At 42.0% G+C, this 21,687-nt stretch overlaps 1 protein-coding gene across 1 annotated transcript; it reads right to left on the bottom strand.

Moving 5' to 3' along the window:
* Window positions 1-71: 71 nt before the first annotated feature.
* On the bottom strand, window positions 72-20,740 carry serinc5 (serine incorporator 5). The gene is made up of 12 exons (XM_079351405.1): window positions 20,555-20,740; window positions 11,001-11,165; window positions 7,669-7,847; window positions 7,270-7,352; window positions 6,743-6,836; window positions 5,678-5,889; window positions 5,306-5,398; window positions 3,925-4,051; window positions 3,372-3,441; window positions 3,166-3,202; window positions 2,573-2,717; window positions 72-1,840 (listed from the first exon to the last, which is right to left on the bottom strand). Exons 1-12 carry the CDS (start codon window positions 20,579-20,581, stop codon window positions 1,696-1,698), a joined length of 1,377 nt encoding a protein of 458 aa, XP_079207531.1. The 5' UTR covers window positions 20,582-20,740; the 3' UTR covers window positions 72-1,695.
* Window positions 20,741-21,687: the final 947 nt, after the last annotated feature.

Genomic DNA, 21,687 nt, shown 5'->3' on the forward strand with positions numbered 1-21,687 from the left:
TCTCTCTTTTTGCACAGAAGATCGATATATTTTATTTATCGGTCTGAAGTAAAACAAATGAAGACAGCACGTGGCGTTCAGTGGATATTTTATTGACAGAGTGTGAACACTGTAAAAACTTCATGGCACCCACATCTCTGTTCTTAAAAAACAAAGGTCATGGTCTAAAAGAGGTTGCAGCATGTTCTGGTGTCACAGCCTCACAGGGAGTCCTGCTGTCTGATTTTGGAATTGTATCGAAGCTACAGAGCACCATTTAACTTCTGCTTTCTCACAGATACTTCGAACAAGGCAGAATTATTAACACATTTTGAGTCAAAAAACTTCTCCACTGATCACAGGACTCAAGCCAGAATGTACATGAAGCTATTATAAAACATGTTAGCATTATCATCAGATAGGAACACATTTATTAATGAGGGCTGACAACAAACCACTTGCAGAGGTGCAATGTTTGTATTTGAACAATACTTAGATGTTACACAGCTAACAAACAGGTGAAGATCTTTGAGTGAGTTTTATTCGGCAGTAAACTCAACATCCAGTGTTGAATAACTTACTATAAACGCACTTATGCTACCTTATTCTGACCACCTTTGATGACACGACACGTAAGAAAAACAAGGGCCAAAAGCCTGCAGAACTGTACAGAACAGCTGATTGAGGAGTCTGTGTGTGCATGCAAATACATAATGTTGTTTCTTTTCTTCATTATCGACTAAACAATCTGATACTATAGTGTGTTATTTTCTGACATCTACCTTTGGCAAACAATCCAAATCTTTGTCATCGCTGTACAAACTTTTACATAAGGCAGATGAAGTTGAAGACCACTGCCCGGTATAACAACCATTAGGACTGGAAATGTTGAACATATGGATTTTCCTCAGAAAACATCTTGCTCAAAGGGAGCCCTGACAATAACATCTGGATCACCAAATCATTGAGGTCTAACAGGAAACTGCACAACTCTGAATATATATCATATTGAAAAGAGCTCGTTCTGTTGCATAGAAAACGTCTACAAAAGGGCGCAACACAACAAAGCATAAACATATACAGTACAGCTTACATCTGGGCCTGAGAGATGAGGATATGCAAACAACAATGGGGAACAAATCTCATTCAATTTGCACCAATGATTTATGATGACTTTAAACATTTAAATAAATACAATTTGTCTGGTAACATATTTAACTGAAGTACATTTGTTCCAAAGCTGCTCTATCTTTACGGTCCGGCTGTACAGAACTGAAGTGAAATGTCTGGCTGAGAGTAAAAGTTACAAACAAAACAAATAAACACTGACATACACACAAAAGCTATTTTCAAAATGAATAAGGGTTCTACATTTGCCGGATGCTTCACATGTTTTAATAATGGAACTGAACTCCATGGTGCTTCATATGCTTCCAAACCTGTGAGTTTGACACAACTCCAGGAGTAGTGGTAGTAAAACACAACACATTACCATCAAGGTATTAAAAGCTTGCATTGTAAATCAAAGTAAAAAAAAAAGGATATAAAACAAAAGGCAACAGATAATCCTCCATGAGGGAAGGGTTGGGTTGAGATTCACCGTGGGGGGTGGGGGGTGGGGGGTGTTGTGGTGGTCCCTTGGCTCAGCCTGTGAGCTTCTGCCTGGTAACATCTCAAGAATCAGAGCGGCCTGACTCAAGAGAAGTAAAGCGTGTCCTAGGCCTCAAAGCGCTTTGGGCAGATCATAGGAGCGACGAGGGTCATCATGTAGATGAAAAGACAGACCCAGCAGCAGGCCATCTTGAGCCAGTAAACATCCCAGCTGCCCTCCAACAACTTCTCGATCTCGTGTTTATCATAACTGTAACAGAAGCACACAGGAGGCATTGTTAACCTAAACTCAATTAACTGCATTAACTATTCAGTCTCTTGAAGAGAACTCAACCCACACAATCGGCAACTACATAAGTATGTGTTCTGTAAAAACTAATCAATAAAACGACATGTGCCAAAACACTTTTTGATTGCTTTGACCAAGTGACAGGCTGGGAACTTCCTGTGGGTCTGAAACGAGGCTGGTTAAGCTTTTCACATGGATCGACGGCAGTTAGAATAAAGACTGGCTTCTTCCCATCTCACATTTTAAGTTATATTGGTAGCAAAAGTACATAAGTAATGATAGCCCATTTAATTATAAAGCAACACCTGTGTAATAAAACACTAAGGAGCCGTTAGTATTACACCAGAGCTTTGAAAAATGTTCATCACTTCGATATGATTTCTCTTCAGTTGAACTATTTGGTTACAAAGAACATTAAAGTGTGTTTAGACACATCTGCATGTTGATAGGAATCGTGTTATGAACTTCTGTATGTTTGGTTATGGAATAAGATTTTTTTTTCAAGCTGGTTTGAAAATAAAACTGTTAAAATTAGATTTTCAAACAAAGTCTTGGTGGCTTGTTATTTTTAGAGGCACTTTAACTTGTTTTTTATACACAGCCCAAGAAATATAGCAATAACATTATGATATCCCTCACTGTGTTTGGTGTATTATCCTAGTCTGATAGTGCATCGAGGCGAGTGGCACTCACTTGAACCAGTTGGTGACGGTCATCATGACGTAGAGCGATCCAAGGAAGAAGACAAAATGGAAGTAGGCGTAGCTGTAGATGGTCGCCTCTTTTTCATCATATATCACGTTCTGTCCAGAGCTAGTTCTGTCCTCATCATAGTCATCTGAAAAGGCCCAATTAAAGATGCAGTGAGGAATGGTCGAGTGACCACTTTCATATCAGAAAATACTGTAAAGAACAACTTGTGAGAAAGTCGGATGTTATTAAAAAATGAAACATTTTATTGACTCCAAAATACAAGACGAGTACTTGAGGCGATGCACTGTTCTGATTGGTATGTATATTTTTTGTCCAGCAGGGGGCAGTGTCTGCCTCCTAACAATTCTACTGAGCTGCTGGACCTGCTTCACTGTGTCTTACTAACCTCCTAGTAACAGTGACATCATCTGTGTTTGCTGACCAATACTTTCTCACCATCCTGAGCTTGGCTGAAGAATAGCAATGAGTGTGTTCCCTGTGTGTGCGACTGGGGACATCTGCGGACAAACTGAGCAGGGTAGATATGTGGAGTGGAGGACAATGTGTGTTGGAGGATGGGAAACTTTCCTCACCTGTGTCATCTCCAAAACAGAAACAGCAGCGAGCTCTCTGCAGGACACAGAAAATCATGCAGGTTACACAACATATAAACACCCACAACGTCTGTGTTTTTGATAAGGGCTGTTCAGTGGGGTTTTACACATCCTGGTAATCTTTCCACTCAATCTGTACATTTCATTTAAAACACAACCAGTGTGATGGGAATATTTGTGTTTACCTCGGCCTCTGGCTCACTGTTCCTGCACACTCTGAGCGCTGCAGAGCTTCGCCTGGTAGTGGACGTCAGGCTAGAAGGAAGGTGGAAAAAGACATAACGAGATATAAAGGTTGTAATTCAGTCACTGTATATTTTTCCAATAATTGGCAGTTTGAAACGACTGCACAGTTTCATTCCCTCTCCTTTAAGGAACAACCACAAAATACATGGTGCCTCCACTCGATGGAAAACACATGGGAACAAATGTTAAAAAGCCACACTTCTCGTCTCTCACACCCTCAGCTTAGTCACAGCCAATCATGTACTGTCTTTCCTGAGTCACAGCCAATCAAACAACTCAGTCCCTGTTGCTACAGCCTGGCATAAAATACATGACTCTTACTGCATTTTGTTTATGACTTGCTGTTAATAGGATTGGATTATGTCTTGGGGAAACTTGGTTTGACTGTTTCTAGACCTTGAGATATAAGCAAGAGGTGCGTGCATGTGTGCATGCGTGCGTGCGTGTGTGTGTGTGTGTGTGTGTGTGTGTGTGTGTGTGTGTGTGTCTTACCAAGAGTAAAGAATACAGGCAAATAGGATGACGGTTCCCAGAGCAGTGACAATCTTCTTGTCACTCTCCAGCCCAGAGTTGAAGGGAAAAACACACACTGTTGTGTTCACACCATTTATCTCCACCGCTGGAAAGAAATAATGTGAAGACAGAGATGGATGAGGTGATACAACAATCAGAGGGAGTATTGTAAGTAGTGAGTGACATTGTGAAAGATGTAATGGGAGAGTGTGAATTTTGGCACAGCGTAAGCAGCGGTGAGAGAATGAGGGAAGGGAAAAGGAGAGACAGTCCAACATGACAAGAACAAAAGCTGTGTCTTTAAGGAAGGCACATTATATTACAAGTTTGAAGTATTTTTTACAACAGTACGTCATCATTTATTGCATTTTTAAAAATAAACTGAGGCTTTAAGGTTTTGACTTTTAAAAAACTAAAACGTACGCTCAGGGAAATGAAATGATTTGAATATTTGTCATTGAGATCTTAAAGTCCCCATGAAATCAAAAGTACATTTTCCTGGCTTTCCTGTGTTCAAAGTTCATCTAACTGTTATCATCTTCCAAATAAATATGCCAAGCATTATCGGAATATTTCAACATCATAATAACTTCCTGTTAAAAGTTTTGTAATGTCGGATGACTTATCCTGCACTTCGGGGTGTGAACTAATTTGCGACAAATTAAAACGCTTTGTTGAAGCTAACTATTTGGTTTCAGTCGAAAATCATCCCGACACGGCAGATTATTTTGGTTAATAAAGCCTCGTTTTATGCGTTTTATTTTTCTACCACTTTAACAGTTTAGCTGTCAGACGTGTATTCTTTATCTGAAGTTATAACATAGAAACACTGTGTACTGACAGTCTGTATTCATTTGATTGGTTTTCATGGTAAATTATATACATAAACAGACTATACTTATTAGCAACAGTTAATTTACAATAATAAGACATTAACAGTTGATTTCATCTCTTTATGTGGATTAAAATGGCTGTAATTATTGTTGTCTTAGTTTTCACAACTGTTGATGAAATAATCATTTAAACCCTTCTAAAACGATGTTCCATTCAAAAACAATTTCCTGAACACTTAACATGTCTTATTATCAATTTGTCTTTTTCTGTCAAAGCAAACGACATGTGGCTCTGCAATAACTACCAATCTGTGCCCTCTGGTTACGTCTCCATGCAGCGAAACCTTTGAAAGTTCCTTCCCTGTGACAGACACTGTGCCCCTGCAGCGTTGTGAATATCATCCAGAGTAGCGTGACTGAAGAGGTTTTTGCTGCAGCGTCAGTAAGCCTAAACCCTGACTCATCAGACATAAGGTAACTGCTGATTTAAGCTGGTTCCTGACTCGGGTGTTTTTGCTCATACTCACTTTCTTTTGGTTTGCTGGAGAAGGCAGAGAAGGTGAGGTACATGACGTACACACTGATGACTCCTGGCTGCAGCAGGCCTGATGTGGGCTGCACTGTCAGAACACAGATGTCATAACAGGATTCAGTGGGATTATTTGACTGAATGAGATAGCTGAAAGGTGCAAATGTAATATAATGAAATATTGTACGTATTCTATCACAAAGTTGAACTTTTCATTACTTTACATCTTTTGTTTCTATGGCTGAGGTGTCTATAATGTTTTGCCATTTACAGCTTTCTCTTGCTCTCTATAAAAGCAACCTTAATGCAAATGCTTTCACTGCATATCAAAGTCAAATGAGATGATGTGCTTGTGGCCGCAGGTCCTCACGTTTTTGTATGCACGGGGAAATGGCCAACATAGAGACGATGAAACACAGGCTGCCGTTGATGCCCAGGAAGATCTTGTTGAGTAGACACGCCTCAGAGTGGGTGTAGTACACGCCCATGAAGACTACGGCTCCTACCGCGAGGGTGAACAGCATCAGTGTCACGAAGGCCAAAGCTGCGTACCAAAAACGACTGTACTTCACTCCTGAGCTCCTGCAGACAGAAAGAGAAGAGAGAAGGAGGGAAAAAAAAAACAAAAGAAGAAAAGAAGAAAACAATATGAACAAGGGTAAAGGAAATGAACTCAGTAAAAAAAGATCAAGTGAACAAGGGGGGGAAAGCAAAGAAAACGGACTCAGGAAATACTGCCCTAAAGAAAAATTCAAAGAAAGAGAACGTTACATTTTGTGAATTATTACAGCACGCTCAGGAAACACGAGGAAAGGTTTACAGCTGCTGAAGTGCTTTAAATATCAGTTCTGATTGACTTCAAATGTTTTACTGAAAATCTCAATGACATTAAAACAATGGCAAACAATCTACAGTGGTATGTGAGTCTGTTTGAAAAAAGGAGGAGGAAACCTCTTCACAATGTGCCTCCTGTGAATCTACACAGAGTCGGCCTGCTGCCAATTCCCAACACCCCCCATAAAAACACAAAGCTAAAAGGCCTCTTGTTTCACCCTACAGGAGTGTCTGTTCAAGCCTCTGTGCGGCTCGTCCTAACAGTGCAGTCATCGAACAGATTCTGATACAAGAGATCGTTGCCTCAATTCATACAGGAAACTCAAAAACCAATCACAGCTGACATGAAGGCGGTCCATTTAAACAACTTCTGTCTCACTGATCTCTGCTACACAAATGTTGCTCACACCTGAGCCGCCTCCTGTCTGTCTCAAGCCTTTGGTTCCCCCTTGTGAAGGAGTTTTAGCACTACGCTCCCTGAAAAAACGGTGGCGTGCTGCTCAGCAAGCTCAGGAGGCATCCTTTGAGCAAAACTGTACATTTAAGAGTCTACCTGACTGCACTGAGCATCAGAGGCAGGGAGAAGACGTGCTGCGCTCACCAGTTAGTGTTCCATCTGTGGGCAAACTCCACCAGGACCATGAGCTGGATCAGCAGGAAGAAGGACCCGCAGGTGGCTCCTACATAGCGCCACACTGTGGCAGGTAGCAGAGGGAGAGACAATGTGGTTCAGTGTGGAGATGACTAAAACATGAGATGTCTCCGTCCTATTGAAAAATATTTTCACTTTCATGCGTCAAGATTTTATTGAAACCTTGAAAAGATGGCGTGCTTTTCGTGTTTGTGTTAAAGGCTGCTGTTTATCTGAGATTATTCTGAAAAGGATGCAGCTCGTCAATACAACTGCAATACATGTCACTACTCCTTCTAATAATTATTTTTCACATCCATAATCAAATCAAATCAAAGTTTATTTCTATAGCACATTTAAAACAACCTTGTTAGACCAAAGTGGTGTACAGGCAAAAAAAAAAAAAAAAGAGGAAGTGGATGTATTAATGACTGATGATAAAAAATAAATCAAAATGAAAAAAAAAAAAGCTTTCTTGATGGGCGTTCAGTCTTCACCTTCCAGAAAGATTTCCTCCTCTGGGATGAAGAAGCCTCCAGCGCAGCACGCTGCCAGAGCAATAAACTTCAGCAACCAGAAACTGAAATTAAAGTCAGAGACAACGTCACAGATGGTACAGGAAAGAGAGAAACACAATAAACAGAGACGACAACAACATAATAAAACAACGACACAAGACAAGCTTGTCTTCTTCATAATCTACAGACATTAAGTCAAAGTAAAGCATTTTGTGTCAATAAAGAATCTTTGAAATGATTTGAAACAAAAAGCACTTAGAGACACACGACCAGTCTACCAGAGAACCTGCCCGCTCGCACACTTCATTCTCTTGTACTTGTGTTCACAGACGACAACTGCAAATGTGAAGGAAGAAAGAGAAACTAAATCCCTCTTACCCGTTATGCACAGCTGCCCTGCAGCCATCACTGCTGTTGACTCGTAATGTGAAGAGACTGAAGAACAAGAAGAAGCAGGACATGCCAAAGCACACCTTATAGACAGCAGAGTAGCCAACCAGAGTTTTGCAGTTCTCCCCTGCGTTCAGCTTCTCACACAAATCACTGTAGAGCGGGATCTGCATGACACAATCACAAACCCAAAACATTCAATAGATCAATATGATGGTTGGAGAAAAAAAAAAACAACAACACACACACTGCTCTTCTCATGTTTGTGTGGAGTGCGCCCTCAGTGAAAAGGCTCAATAGCTGCTATTTTGATTGTCACACCTCTAAAGCAGCAGAAAGAGAGAACAGGCAGCAACAACAACCCCTCTTTCTCTCCATGAAACCTTTTTTTTTTTCATGCCCCCTTCTCTACACGCTGTTAGAGGGGCCTTACAACCAACTGTCAGTGTACACAAACAAAAGGCACAGATGAATAAATTAACCGCCTCTTGTAAGCAAGACACAGGGATTGGGAGGAGTAGAAAGAGACAGAAAAAGAGTGGGACGTCCACACTAAAATACACTTCTCGAAATTAGGTTTGGCTCCCAACAGAGAGACGCAACAAAAGAAGAAGAAGAAGAAAAAAAGAAAAGTCGAAGTCAGTAAAGTGGATCCGGACTTTGTTGTTGCCTCCAAGAGGAACTTCAAAGTGCTTCGAGGGCTCATAGCCAACAAACGAGACGTTCTCTGAAACCACAATCACAGAACAGAGGTTAAATATTGAATGTCTTCTGCAGACTGTAGGGATATGAATTAAAGTGAAACTTAAGAGCCGCCTTTTTAAAGAAAACTAAAGAACTTTTCTTCGACGTCAAACAAAGGCTTGAGCTGTCTTTGCTTGTTACTGCATTCATGTGGTTGGCGTTAAACACACCAGAGGATTGAGATGTCATCCCCTCGGTGTGCAGCACAGTCCAGAGACACATCTCAACGTCGAGTAAAAAGCCCGTTTTGGAGCTTTTGTCTCATGTTGAGGGGGCATATTAGCATGTCCATAGTGTCATGACTAAGAGGAGAAGGACCCGGCTGTTTCAGCTGTAAATCTCTCCAGGAAAAAGAGCAGCACTCTCGGATGCACAATGGCTGCTCCTTTAGCTGGGACTTCCCGCCGCGCTCAGTGTGCGACTGGCTGTGCTCGTTTTCAAGTGTGTATGTGTCTGTAACTCAGCAGGTTTTTCACAAGACTATCACAGGCCATTTTGCACTAAGAGGAGCTTTCTACAGGGTTCTCTTCTTACAAGGAGACACATGGCAGGGAGCCTTTTAAAGTGGAAGACTGACAGAGGAAGACTGGAGGAAAATGATCTCTTTTCAAAAAGCCCCCTCAGTTGTCCTCTGTAAATACTGCACAGTGAATTTAAATGTGCCTCATGACAGCAGAATCACTTCTTCTTATTTAACTTATTTTTGATTTAGTACATAAGGAGATACTTTTCTGTTACACTCATTATCAAACCCACAGTATGTAAAGTAAAATAGATAAATAAATGAAATATAATATATAAAGAGTTTAGGCATTACCTCTATCACTGGGGCCCATTTGACTTCAGATCGATTTGTTTTCAGCTCTAATCTGACTGTGACTTTTTCCACGATGAAGACAGTTTTTAATCTTTGTCTCCACTGAGTAATGTTAGGAGGCTGCGGTTTCAGCCAGGAAGCTCTTATTGCTTTCTTTGCTATGAATAACAAAAGTCCTAGCAGGGAACTCATGTCTCTGTCCATGTTGGTAACAGGAGACATACTTAAAATAAAGAGTGAAGGATCCAAGATTACATTGATGCCCAGAATCTGACTAATCTCTTTTTGTATATTTTTCCAAAAGTCTACAACTTTTGGGCAGTCCGCAAAGAAATGTGTGTAAAATCCCTCACACAACTCAGAAGTACTGCTGTATTTTAAAGTGATGGATGGTGTGTTGAAGTCTCGCAGTTTGACCTTCCAGTCAAACTCCCCCCACATTGGACTGTTTGTTCATTTACGTCCCTCGTTAAAGGATTCCTCCCATTGTCCACAGCAGCAGCATCACTTCTAAAGCGCAGATATGCAGCATGTCAAAACTAGCAAAGGAAAAAAAAGGATGGGAAGGCGACGTGTCGGGACATCACCTCTGACACGGCAGCTGTGTTTGCAGTCAGACTCACCTCGACGATCAGGATGACGGCATCCGCAGAAAACTTCTATTTGAGTTGAATTTACTTTATTGATAACAATCCGGCAGTGTGACGCATGAAAGGGGTAACATGGAGGGGAAAAAACACACACGAAAGCAGTAACGATCAGGAGAGAGCAGAAGGCCTCCTGTGTATCCTCTCCCAGCCTCAGAGGCAAGGTGGGCGGTTTAAAAACAAAAAAAAAGCGATGGTGCTGAACTCCTGCCTCCTCGACGGCTGTGGAGATGCACACCAGATCTCCAGGTAAAGGAGTGGATGGTCTGCTTTGCCTGTAGCGATGTTATAAATCTTTCATATTATCTTTTGGAATCTCAAACAAACTAAGACACCATGGAGGTTTAAAACAGAACTCTAGTGACAGTGTGACCTTTACATACCCTCTCTTCTATTTCCAGTTCTGCTTCAGGTCACAAACAGGTTTCTATCATAGCACTCCACTGTCCAATGACATGTAGAGCTCTGTTATGTGCAGAGGATGTTTTTGCTCATGCTTGATAATGAGTCATTCATTATTACTTTCTGTATGGATGAGCAGAAAGCTGCAGATTTTCTCCTTTAAAAATTAGACCATATCAATAAACAAGAAAGTTTTCTAAATGACTCCACCTGTTCACACCTGTAATATCTGCAAACCTAACATGGGAAATAGTCATCTAATATAGCCATATCTCTTTCTATTTATTCTTGTACGTCTTTAATCATTGTGTTTATTGTTGGTATTCAATGTTCTACCTTTACATGAGAGATCACAGTTTAGAGTTAAACTCCTTGTGTGTGTAAGCATGAATGGCAAATAAAGCTGATTCTGAATACAGCTGATGAGATCTCCTCATCCTTATTCATGATTTGTCTCTTCTCACGGCGCTGAGGAAACACTTAAATACCGAATCACTCACGAGCCATTCACTGAGGCTCTTACAGAGCTCCGATTAAAGCGTTTCCATTTCCGTTCTGTGCCTCATCTTCTCTTTTCTTACATTCAGCTCTGCAACTCAAACTCTGTAATTAGACATCTAAACACACTCAGAAGTTAGGCAGTTCAAAAAAAAGTACATGTAAGCATGTGTTGTGGGAGAGTGATATCTGTATGTGTGTGACTTCCATACTTTCTGAAACTGTCCCTCCACAGTGGGGGACATCATGACGACACAGATGATGGTGACCAGCAGGAAGTAGAGGGCGTACATGACTCGTGTCCCGGTGGACTGCTTGATCTTGGGGCAGCAGTTGCAGCAGCATGAGCATGCCGCTGAGCCGCAGCAGCAGGCCAGCTGCACGCAGAGAACGATAAGAGAGAAAAGAGAGGGAGGGAGAGAGAGAGAGAGAGAGATTGGAAATCATTACTATAAGACTGGCGCAATTTTTCCACACTATTATGAGCCATCTGGCACACACATCAAATATTTACAGGGTGTTTATTTTGCAACCATCTCAGCTATGAGGCTACACTTTGATCCGTCTGGAAGGGGAAAACAAAACAAAGTTACACAAAGTGAAAAAACAACAACATTTAGATGAAACAGCTTAATAGTCCTTCATATAACAAAAAGAAAACATTCTTATAATAAATAAACTAAAAACACTGAAATGTATAGAAAGCATTTTGACGTCCTTGAGGAGTCGTACGTTTCTTTTTATACAACCCTAAACAACAAACCAAACAACACACCCTCTCTGCTCTTCTCAAGTCAATTCCACACAAAAAAAAAGTCTCCAGGAAAAATTAGGTAGGGACTTTAAAGGAGCAACAAGGGAATCCTTTGTTTTTAAACATGGACGTGCATTAAGCAGCGTGTGGACACAAAGAGTCAGAGAGAGTAAGATTCGAGGTTGTGCCTTAACCCTCTATCAGCCAAGGGACTATTTTTGGTCATTTCCCTACACATTACATATGGCCAGCCTTCTGCGCCTCAGTAAGGTCGAGAAGCATGTGATCCTCACTCAGCCAATCAGAAGAGATCACCCTACGTCACTTATCCTGCTGTTGTGACATTTGAACCAAATATGGTAACTTCATCGTTTATTTTTTTAACTTACATTTTTGAAAAAAATGTTTTAACAGAAATAAAGTTCTGTTATGTCCTCCAATGACACTCTGAGGTTGATTTTTTTGAATTTTAATGTATTTCAAAGAGTGTCCTATAAAGGGTTAAGTTCCTATGAAAGGTGCACAGATTACAACAAAAAGAGAATCATCCAAGGTTTGTTTTAAGACTGTTCAATGGTTACAGACATTGTAGAAAAACGTTCTTTGATATATATGTATATATGTATATATATACATATATATATATATGTATGTATTGCCAGCCTGAGAAACAAGAAAAATGCCAACCAAGTGGACATGGGAAACTTGAAATAGAAGACAACCGCCTGTCTGTCTAATTCATGGTTCCTATCGCGAGGGGAAAACCCCTCCTGCTGCTTCACAGTGGGCATTTGGTGGACGTAGACAGTGCAGTCTTGTCTGTGCGCACACACAAACCCAGAAACACACACAGAGGCCCACTCTGTTTCTTACAGGCTTTAATATAGGAGGACAGGCTGCTAAAGACAGGCCCTGTGCTCTGTTTGGGAGGAAGGAGGCTTCATAATTATACAGTGTGATGTCTTTACGTAGCCACCCCACCCTGTGTATGTAAGCCTCCTCCTCCTCCTCCTCCTCCTCAGCCTTGTAGGAGACATGGTGCTGTGGTGGAAGGTGAACTCCTGATGTGGTGGTCTGTAATTGAGGGCTGGTAAACTAAAAAAAGGGCACATCTGGACTCTATTGCTGGTGGGCTGACCCAAACAGTTTCCCTTTATACATTTCCTACACAGGCCGACAGGTGCAAGTGCTGGACAAAGGCTGAAATGACTTACATTGCAAACGCCCAAAACTAATTCAACAAATTCAACTTCAAACACGCTGCCTGCAAATAAAACAAAAAATGATGCAAAGTAAAAAATATACACATATTTAGAAAACAACTGGAAACTGACAAACACATGCACATCCAGCTTTTTCAACTAAAGTGCTCCAGGCCTGCAGGGTCGAGTGAGAGGGAGTCCAGGCCCTGAATGTTTTGTTGTGATGGGAAAGTTGCGTCACTGACAAGACGTGGCGAGCAAGCCGGGCGTGTGTTCCGTCATGCCCGTACTCCAGGGATGATTGGCTGCGTCTCTTCTCCCACCGCCACAGCCTGACATTACACTCCCTATCACCTGACAATGGCACTTTCCACCTGGAGGACGCGCTGCCTCGGCCTAAAAGGTTCAATATACAGGCGGCCCGAAGTGACGTCATCCTTTAACTACTGAAAACAAACTAAATATATGAAAATCTAAATATATGTAGATTACAATAACTGTTCTTTAATGTCCTTCTACAAGCCTACGGCTTTAAAATCCGAAGCTTAGATTTAGTTTCCTTAATTAATCATTCTTGGCTTTTTCTTGTAGTTAACAAACAAACGGTTTAAAATAAGAAGCAGAGAGAGAGGTCGATATGACGCATGTTCTCCATCAACCCCCAAGCTGTCAAAGTTGAAACATTTAAGATCAACAGCACGTCTCCCTTCAGGCTAAAATCTACTTTGGCAATGTGGAACACACACACGTCTGTATCTCCGGTGACTGACATATTATTCTGTCTTTAGACCGTGAATGCATCTCTGCAGGATCAGGTCAATTAGTTTTACAGTCAGAACGTTAATCCAAGCCCGTGTCTGAGTGTGGCTCTCAAAGCGGAGGGATCTGTAATCCAGCCAGGGGTTACAGATGTGCTAAAGCCAGCGTACAACATTATGCGATGTGCTGCGTTACGCTTCAGATGTGTGGTATGCTGCACACTCGTGGGTCCACACTGGCAGATGGTCAGAATCAATACACGTAGCCCACATGGTCCGACTCCACTGCTCTCTCTTACCCGACGTACTCTTGCTGGTCGTACACATTATTTGATCTTGAGTTGAGGAAATCTTACTTCAGGGAGACACACCAATCAGATCCTGGTTATCACGTAACATGACCATGGGCTGATCTGTATGGCCGATCTATATAACTCAGTTCTATGCTACTCTGTGTCTACATCAAGTACACGTGTGCATGTCATCAGGAGGCCTATGCATTTTACTAGGAGGAGCCAACATAGCTTTGAGGGTGAAAACAACAAAAGCTACAAACATTTTGGGTGTGTTTCGAGCTTGTTACACTGTTTTCATGTCTTCTAGCTCTATCATACAAACTGTTTTGGTAGAACGACCAGTTCAAGCTTTGCAAAGAGACGAGAAACGTCCTGCCGTAAAGTGCACTGCGACAAACTGAAACCTGACATGGATCACACAGCAGCCACTTCCATCACGGACATACTCGATCATCAGAATTCAGCACACAGCGAACTAAACAAAGCAGCTCTACATGGCAGGTTGTACGGAAGAGAGAGAGAGAGCATCGCTGTACTAGAAAAAGCTCTGACTCTGTTTAGCCCAACAAAAACAATCTCAGAGATATTCCACACTGGCCTTTAAAGTCCAGTGTCTGACTTTAGGCAGACCAGGAACATCCTGCTCAGCTTACTCTTGGAAAAGGTTGTGGATCATTTTTCTCTGATCTGTCTTTTGTACTCTCCTGTAAGCTGATTGTCAGAATCCTAATGTTTTTCTTTTTCCTGTAATCCTCACACTGTGTGTTCACACTGTCATATAGCAGCGTGTCCCTAACCTAGGTGTGGTTCTTCATTTAAACCGCAAGATGGCTGAATGTGTGCTGGAGACAAAACAAACAAACTAAATTCCCTCCTTCTTAACTCTTTGACTCTCCTCCGGCACAAGTCGACGGATCAATATTTCAAAGTTAGGACTTAATTCTTCGACCAATTCTGTAATGCAGATTTAAGAAGAGCAGAAGAGGAGGCTGATTCGCAAGTCTGAGCCGCTCGTTCTATCAGGTCAGCGGCTGTGGGCAACAAAACACAAAGGCTTCTTTGACGCTTTGAAGCTAGATCCAACAAAGAATAAGACCAGTTCATTCCCCCTCAGGACTCATGGGTGCTGGGTGGGATTGTAGAGGTTACTCGTGCCATACTGCCTCCAAGGCTGCTTGTGATGTTCCTGCTTTGATTCAAACACAGAATTCAAACCTTGGATCTGGAGGAAGTTTTATGTCGAGTGGTTCCGGTCTCCATTCGACTACACACAGCTTAACAGGATAAGAGGTTTCCTTGGTCTCTGCTGTGCCCACACGTCTTTCTCAATGGCCGATTAATTAACCACAACAGACTGAAAGTAGGCGAGCAAGAAAACAGGATGATTAAAGTCATGAGGGTGTTTAGATTTCATTAGTTAGGGGGAGTTTCGCCGGTGGACTGCGCACACAGTGAGGGGCCCGCAGCGAGCTGAGGCAGCGCTGAGAGGGGGGGGGGGGGAGCGAGGAAAATCCCACCAAACATAGATACATGGGAACCATGGGAACCAACATGGAGCCGACGCACTTCATAGGCCGACCCACCCCCTTCTGGATCACATGCCTGTCCCACCAGCGTGTCAACAGGTGGTCAGCGTGTCTGCAGAGTACACCCCTACAACAAACCCCCCCCCCCTCCCCCCCTCTGCACCAGCTCCCAAAAGGCCTTCATCCCAGAATACAGAAAGGAGGATCTTAAGCCACACCATTTAAAACGACTCTGGGTTTGAATCAACACTCTTCTGAACTGAGGTTGTGGGACGCTCAGGAGACAACGGGCTGACGCTCCGTTTCATCCTCCTCCTCCTCCTCCTCTAATGTCCTTTGACCTCCCCCACCCTGTTACTTTCGTTGTCCTTTCTTCCGTCTTTGTTTCACCCCTCTTTACTCTTCCTTTGTTATCGTCCGCTGCCCTTTACCCCCCAAAACTCCTTCCAGCACGTTCCAGCTGTTCAAGGCCGGAGAGACGAGGACACACAGCACGTACATCAGCTTTAAAGCAGGGCGGGCGGGTCGGACGCAGCGTCAACACTGCTCTCAGGAAATGAACCCCGAAGGCCGGTGAAAGTGAAGCGAGCAGCAACAGAGGCAGGCGAAGACTCTGACCCCTCGGCTGGATGTTTAATCATCCCATCTTAAAAAGTCCTTCATGGAGACAATCTGTAGACCACATCTGGGCTGTGACTCTGAGCTTTTTCCACAGGGCCGAGATGATAATGACAGTGTTTTTCCGACTCCGTTCTCCACAGCCTGATCATCCTCGAGCCAGCAGCAATGAATTTAATAATTAAAAAAATAATATTATTAATGAACAGAGAGCAGTGGGGATAGTCTAAATTAAACACACAGGGGTAAATGCTTGAGCGCATAACTGTTCACACAATACCAAACAGACCAACAGCGAAAAATAGGTCACTTGCTCTGTCCCAGTAGGCGAAGCAAAGAAGAACGAGGAGCTGCTGAGACCAACATACGGAGTCTGTTCACAGTTTTCTGCTCAAGCAATTCAAACCTACAAGCACATGTGCCACCGACGCTTCCGTCCACATATTAGGAGGTGACGTGTGCACGATAAACCGAAGGGGAATATGTTCAGCATTGGAGAGAGGAGTATTTGGCAGCACACTGAAGAAAAGCTATCTCGTTGGAGGTGACGTCAAGTTCCCCTGCAGGGAAAGGAAAAGCTTCCATAGGCTGATTGGAGACCTTTCAGAGTGACTCATGGCTGAGATGTGCACTGTCAAAAACAAGCTCGACAGAAGTAAAAAAAAAAAAAAGGAAAAATATGTGGCAGAACAGCTTTCACGGCTGTCTGTGTGGGAGTATAACCCTTCAGGTGAATCCATACATTAGTGTTGTTTGATTCATCCATTACATCGATTTCATTCATCTGTATCCAGGTCCTACTTCACTTTGGGACATCCAGCTTTAAACTGTGGGAACTCCCTCTGAGTTAAGTGCAATAGCCTCTGGGCAGCGTCTACCGCAATGAATCATGACCAACAGCTCAGACGAAACTGTAGACACACCCTTGGATCTCAAATTACAACCGAGTTTAGTGCTGAGCACGGTGAGGAGAAACCAGCAACGTAAAAGCACAAATAAGAGAACGGGGAACAGAACACCTCACACTACCAGTCTGACTTTTTTTTTTTTCTTCCCACAAGACTAAGGTTAACCAAAGCTCCAGATCAGGACCTGCTCCATTCCCCCTTATATCATGACTGACGGCTCCTCTATTGTCCATATAGCTAGGCAGCTGTATACACACAGCAAAAATGTATCACTGCTCTGTTTCCTATACACAAAGGGAGCTCTTTGCTTCTCTCTTGGCAAACAAGAGCCCTAGCGACAACTGAAAGAGAGAAAGTTAAGTCCAATAAGCAGAAAAGAAAAGCAGGACAAAGAAGAACCGAGGTACAGTGAAGAGCTGCAAAAACAGCCCGCAGACAAAGACGTCTCAAACTCAAAAAAAAAAAACCCCAAAGGAAGGAAACCAAACAAGAACAGGAAGCGAGAAGAAAATAAACTGATATGAGATCAACAGGATTATCCAACGTCATGCTGTGTTTATCAAGATGCCTGTTTGTTATCTCTTACTCCACCAGCGTGGGCTATCCCGAACCATTTAAAATATCTAACTAGCAACATTTCACACGGTTTCATCAGCCCTTCTAACTCTTCCTCTTCAGTAAATACATTTCACCGACATGACATTGGAAGAATGTGAGAAGTGAAAGGCTGAGGAAGAGGTTACAGCTTCTTTAGTTCAGAGGATATAATAGGGATAAAAGATTGCCTGTGATGTCTGTGTGAGACAACAAACTCCTGCAGGGATGCTGACTGCAGCGAAATTCCTGAGGGCAAGCTGACAATAGCCGACATGCCTCACATGGACACATTTTGCCAGTAGTGCTAAATGTATGTCTGAAATCTATGCCGATGTTTTGTTGGAGAAATTGTTTTCATCGTAGGATTTGCTCTATTTGATCATTTTGGAAGTTAAAAGTCATGCCTTATGAAGATTTTATTTGACCCTTTGAGCCCCGGGAAACTGTGACGAGCAATTTTCACCAGTTGATGTTAGCTAACTTAATGCTCTATTCATTTATGAAAACACAATTGGCAGATAATAAGCTGCAGCCATGATACACTACTGTTTCCCAGCTCCTTTAGTCCTTAGATGCAGATGACCGTGTTGGTGTGTTTTAGAAGAGATCTGCCTCATTGAAGCACTTTGTGCTTGCACAGACACCCGGGTACGGGGTTGTCACATTAGCAGATTTTACTGCTCTACTCGCACTGATAAGACAAGGACGGGTTAAAAACAGGAGCTACGGTGAGAATGTGCGATGCGATCAAGTGTGATAGCAGGTCAACAAGTCCTCCTGTATAATAGCTTTTACTAAACGAGCAGGCTGGTGGAGCTGTCAGTCAAACAGAATTCTCTAAAAGCACATATCCCAAAGTCTAATCATTCAAACTGATCACTGAAACCTTTGTGTGTGCATGAGGCTTTTATTGACACCATTTTAGTAACAATAAAAATATACATGCTTCTTTCTTCTTTGCACTGAACGCTGTTTAAAGTCTGTTTTTATACCTTTCGCACCGTCTTTCAGAACGTCTAAATCCACATATATTTTTATTCTGGCACAGTATGTAGGTTTCATTGTATAAGTCTATTTTTCTTAGCACAGGTTTCATTCTAAATTTAATTGCTTAAGTATTTGTTTTGGGTTAATACGTATGGGGGGGCAGCAGTTTATGTTTTGTCTAACTCATGGATGCCTTGAATATCCCTCGGGATCAATAAAGTATTTATCCATTCTATCCATCTTCAATACCACAGCAACAAAAACACAATGACCAAGAATAGCAGGTAAACTCCAGCACACTGTCTAAATTGAACACATAGATTAGCATTGAATGGACAGCTCTCTGTGGCTCTTGAACGACAGTCTCTTGGTCCTTATGTCTCATGTACCCTGCCAAAGTTCACGCTGCCATATCTGTGCTACTTACAGTCACCAACACGGTCGCATGCCTGTCCCACAGTCGCAGCCAATGCCTGCAGTGATTTGGAGGAAACACTGAACTTAAGCCTACCCCCCCCAGCTCACACAACATGGCATACATCTCCAGTCACAGTGACACATGGGGAGTAAATGGGGGGGTGAGCTGCTCCCTCACCATGTCTGCTCCTCTCCCCAAATCTAGCTCAAACAACCCCCAGCACGCCTCCATTTCCACCTTAGAGCCAAAGAGGAAATTAACAGACCACACATCCATTTGGGCCACTCCAAACCTCAAGAGGGGCATATATGCACCCGAAAGACGTTAATTACAAGTAAACGCATAAATAGGCGAAGGCGACAAAACTAAATGGGGTGTCTGTGTCAGGGATTAGCCCGCCACCAGCTCTGCAACATAAAACTGATCTCATTGTTTACCATTCATTTCCTCTTAATCCTTCTCTGCTTCCATCCGAGTCTTTATAAAGAGCAGGAAATAGAGGTACGGTCCACTTAGATGATGGATATGCATGTGTAATTACATTTGTGTTTGGGACATCTAAGCAGCGGTTAGTCAACATCGAACTGCACGATGAAAAAGAAACCTTCAAGCACTGGAGAAAAAAAAACGCACACAAAGTCATTTACTGAATTATTAATAACCACAAGCCTCAAACCAATTTATGTCCACAACAATGCAACTGTCGACCACTTATTTCATTTATGACTCTTCTTATTATTATTGTTGTTGTGATTTTGTAATTCACAATCACAAGTGATAAAAGTTTTAAAGACATGTTCCTATTCACAGATTTTGGTGGATTTTACAAATGTTTCCTAAAACTAATCCTGAAAAGATGACCAAATGGTTTGTTTGGACAGCAACTATACTTGTGTTAGGGGCTTTGAGTGTTATTTGCCTAATTAAGTGTTGAAGTCACTTTTTTTAAATAATAATAAGTATTAATAATACTATATCCCCGTCTATGTTTTATAGAGAGTCTAAAACCTCTGTCAAAAATAAGACAAAACAACTTGGACTCTAGGAGCTAAGAAACATAATTCACTTTATAGTACAACAGAGTTCAGTTTACATGTGAGAAACAACAATCCTCTCCAGAGGTTTTAATGGGCTTTTTCTAAAAATAAATGAATAATAAACTATCTTTAAAGAGCAGCTGTGACTCGGATCGGGCTGAATTTGAAGTTGGTGCTCTGTTCCAAAAAAAAGGTGCAACAGTGGACCATTGAAAAGACAACAAAACGAGCCCAACACACATGTATCAGCATGTGGATAAAAGAAAAGAAAGTCTGAGCCCTGTTTAACATCAGTATGTGTCTGTTTCCATCCAGCACATCTGTGAAAACATTCAAGGATGTTGTTCCTCTGATAGCAGGTAGCCTACTGTACTGTGATCGTTTGGCTAGTTCCCTTTGTCTTACATCGACCATACCAATAATACAGTGAGGTTATTCATTAATTTCATCTATATATATTGTTGAATTAATTACGGTAGCTGACAGTGGTTTCCAAAATCACCGTGACGTTAAACCCCGCTGAGTAGCATTAGACGGTGAACAGCTAACGTTACATTACGTTCATACAAACAGACTCAAACAACGGTCGACGTAACGTTAGCAAAGAGCTCATCACTGTGCTGATGAACAACTAGAAAACACGACAACACCACACTGTTTCTTACCTGCGAGACACAACACGGTGTACACATTTTGTTTTGTTTGTTGTTGAAGAGACGAAGATAAAAATCCGTTTGAGAGAAGGACGAGCGTGCTGCTTTTCTTCCTCTTCATGAAATCAGCAGCACAGCCACACGGGAAACAACGCGCCGATCCTCAAACTCCGACCTCCCTCCCTCCCTCCCTGACAGACCCGTCCATGTCTCTCCCCTCCTCCCCTCCTCCCCCTCCTCAGCGCCTGCCTCGTCTCTCCTCCCACTGTGCGAGCACATCACCATCAAACAGCAGAAAAAGAAGCCCTCTCTAAAACTGTGGACAACTGGGCATCAAGAAACTCTCAAATGTCTTCATTTGATGTGATCTATTGACTTTCTTACTTTAGGCTGTATCATTTTCCATACAGACCAAAGCCTCGTTTAAAACGTCACATGGATTGAGACTCTCTGTCTCGTTCTGCTTTCAAATCATACTCCTGCATTTCAGTATGTGTAAATCTTTACAGGCCTACCATTTAAGTTACTAACCATATCTTCCTGGGCGGGGGCGCTTCAAGGGTTCTTTAAGTTCTTTAAGGACATAATATGGACGGGTTGTTTTTACAATAGGGATTTTTTGTGATGATTAAATAGTTTCTTTCATTTTTTCCAATACATATTCAATTCATATTTTCCTTTTGACATCATAATCATCAAAAGGCCCATAGATTCATTTGGTACACATACTTATATTTATATATAGGAGGCAGCATTTTTTTGTTCATACTGTACAATAACCCAAATAACTTGAATACCAGTAAGTATGAAAGATAATATAAAATCTAATTTCCATGTGGAGACAAGTGAAAACATTTAGAAAAGGGTAACACCTAAATGGCCCAAATTATGTTATTTTTATACCCTGATGTGCATCATCAAGCAATCTGGGTAATGGTTTTGGTGTTTATTATTAACTTCATTAATAATATCAAGTAGCTGTGTGCACTAAGATCTTTTACTTTTGGTTAATTCTGCATTACACAAGGCTCTACACTGTATTATTCATGATTCGGTCTTCATCCTCCCACTTACGTTCAGCCCACAAGCCTATCTGGCTGATTCAGACATATGATCAAGTATGAGTTTCTCCCACAAACCCTGAC

The sequence above is a fragment of the Symphodus melops genome, assembly GCF_947650265.1.
Source record: "Symphodus melops genome assembly, chromosome: 1".
Lineage (NCBI taxonomy): Eukaryota > Metazoa > Chordata > Actinopteri > Labriformes > Labridae > Symphodus > Symphodus melops.

What these genes read in the sequence shown, in the direction of transcription:
- serinc5 (XM_079351405.1), bottom strand. Translation starts at nt 20,581, where the DNA reads ATGTGTACACCGTGTTGTGTCTCGCAG. An exon ending in CACAGATGGAACACTAACTG is followed by an intron (nt 5,890 to 6,742) that starts GTGAGCGCAGCA and finishes TTCTGTCTGCAG; the next exon opens with GAGCTCAGGAGTGAAGTACA. An exon ending in CTCCAGCAAACCAAAAGAAA is followed by an intron (nt 4,052 to 5,305) that starts GTGAGTATGAGC and finishes ATTTCTTTCCAG; the next exon opens with CGGTGGAGATAAATGGTGTG.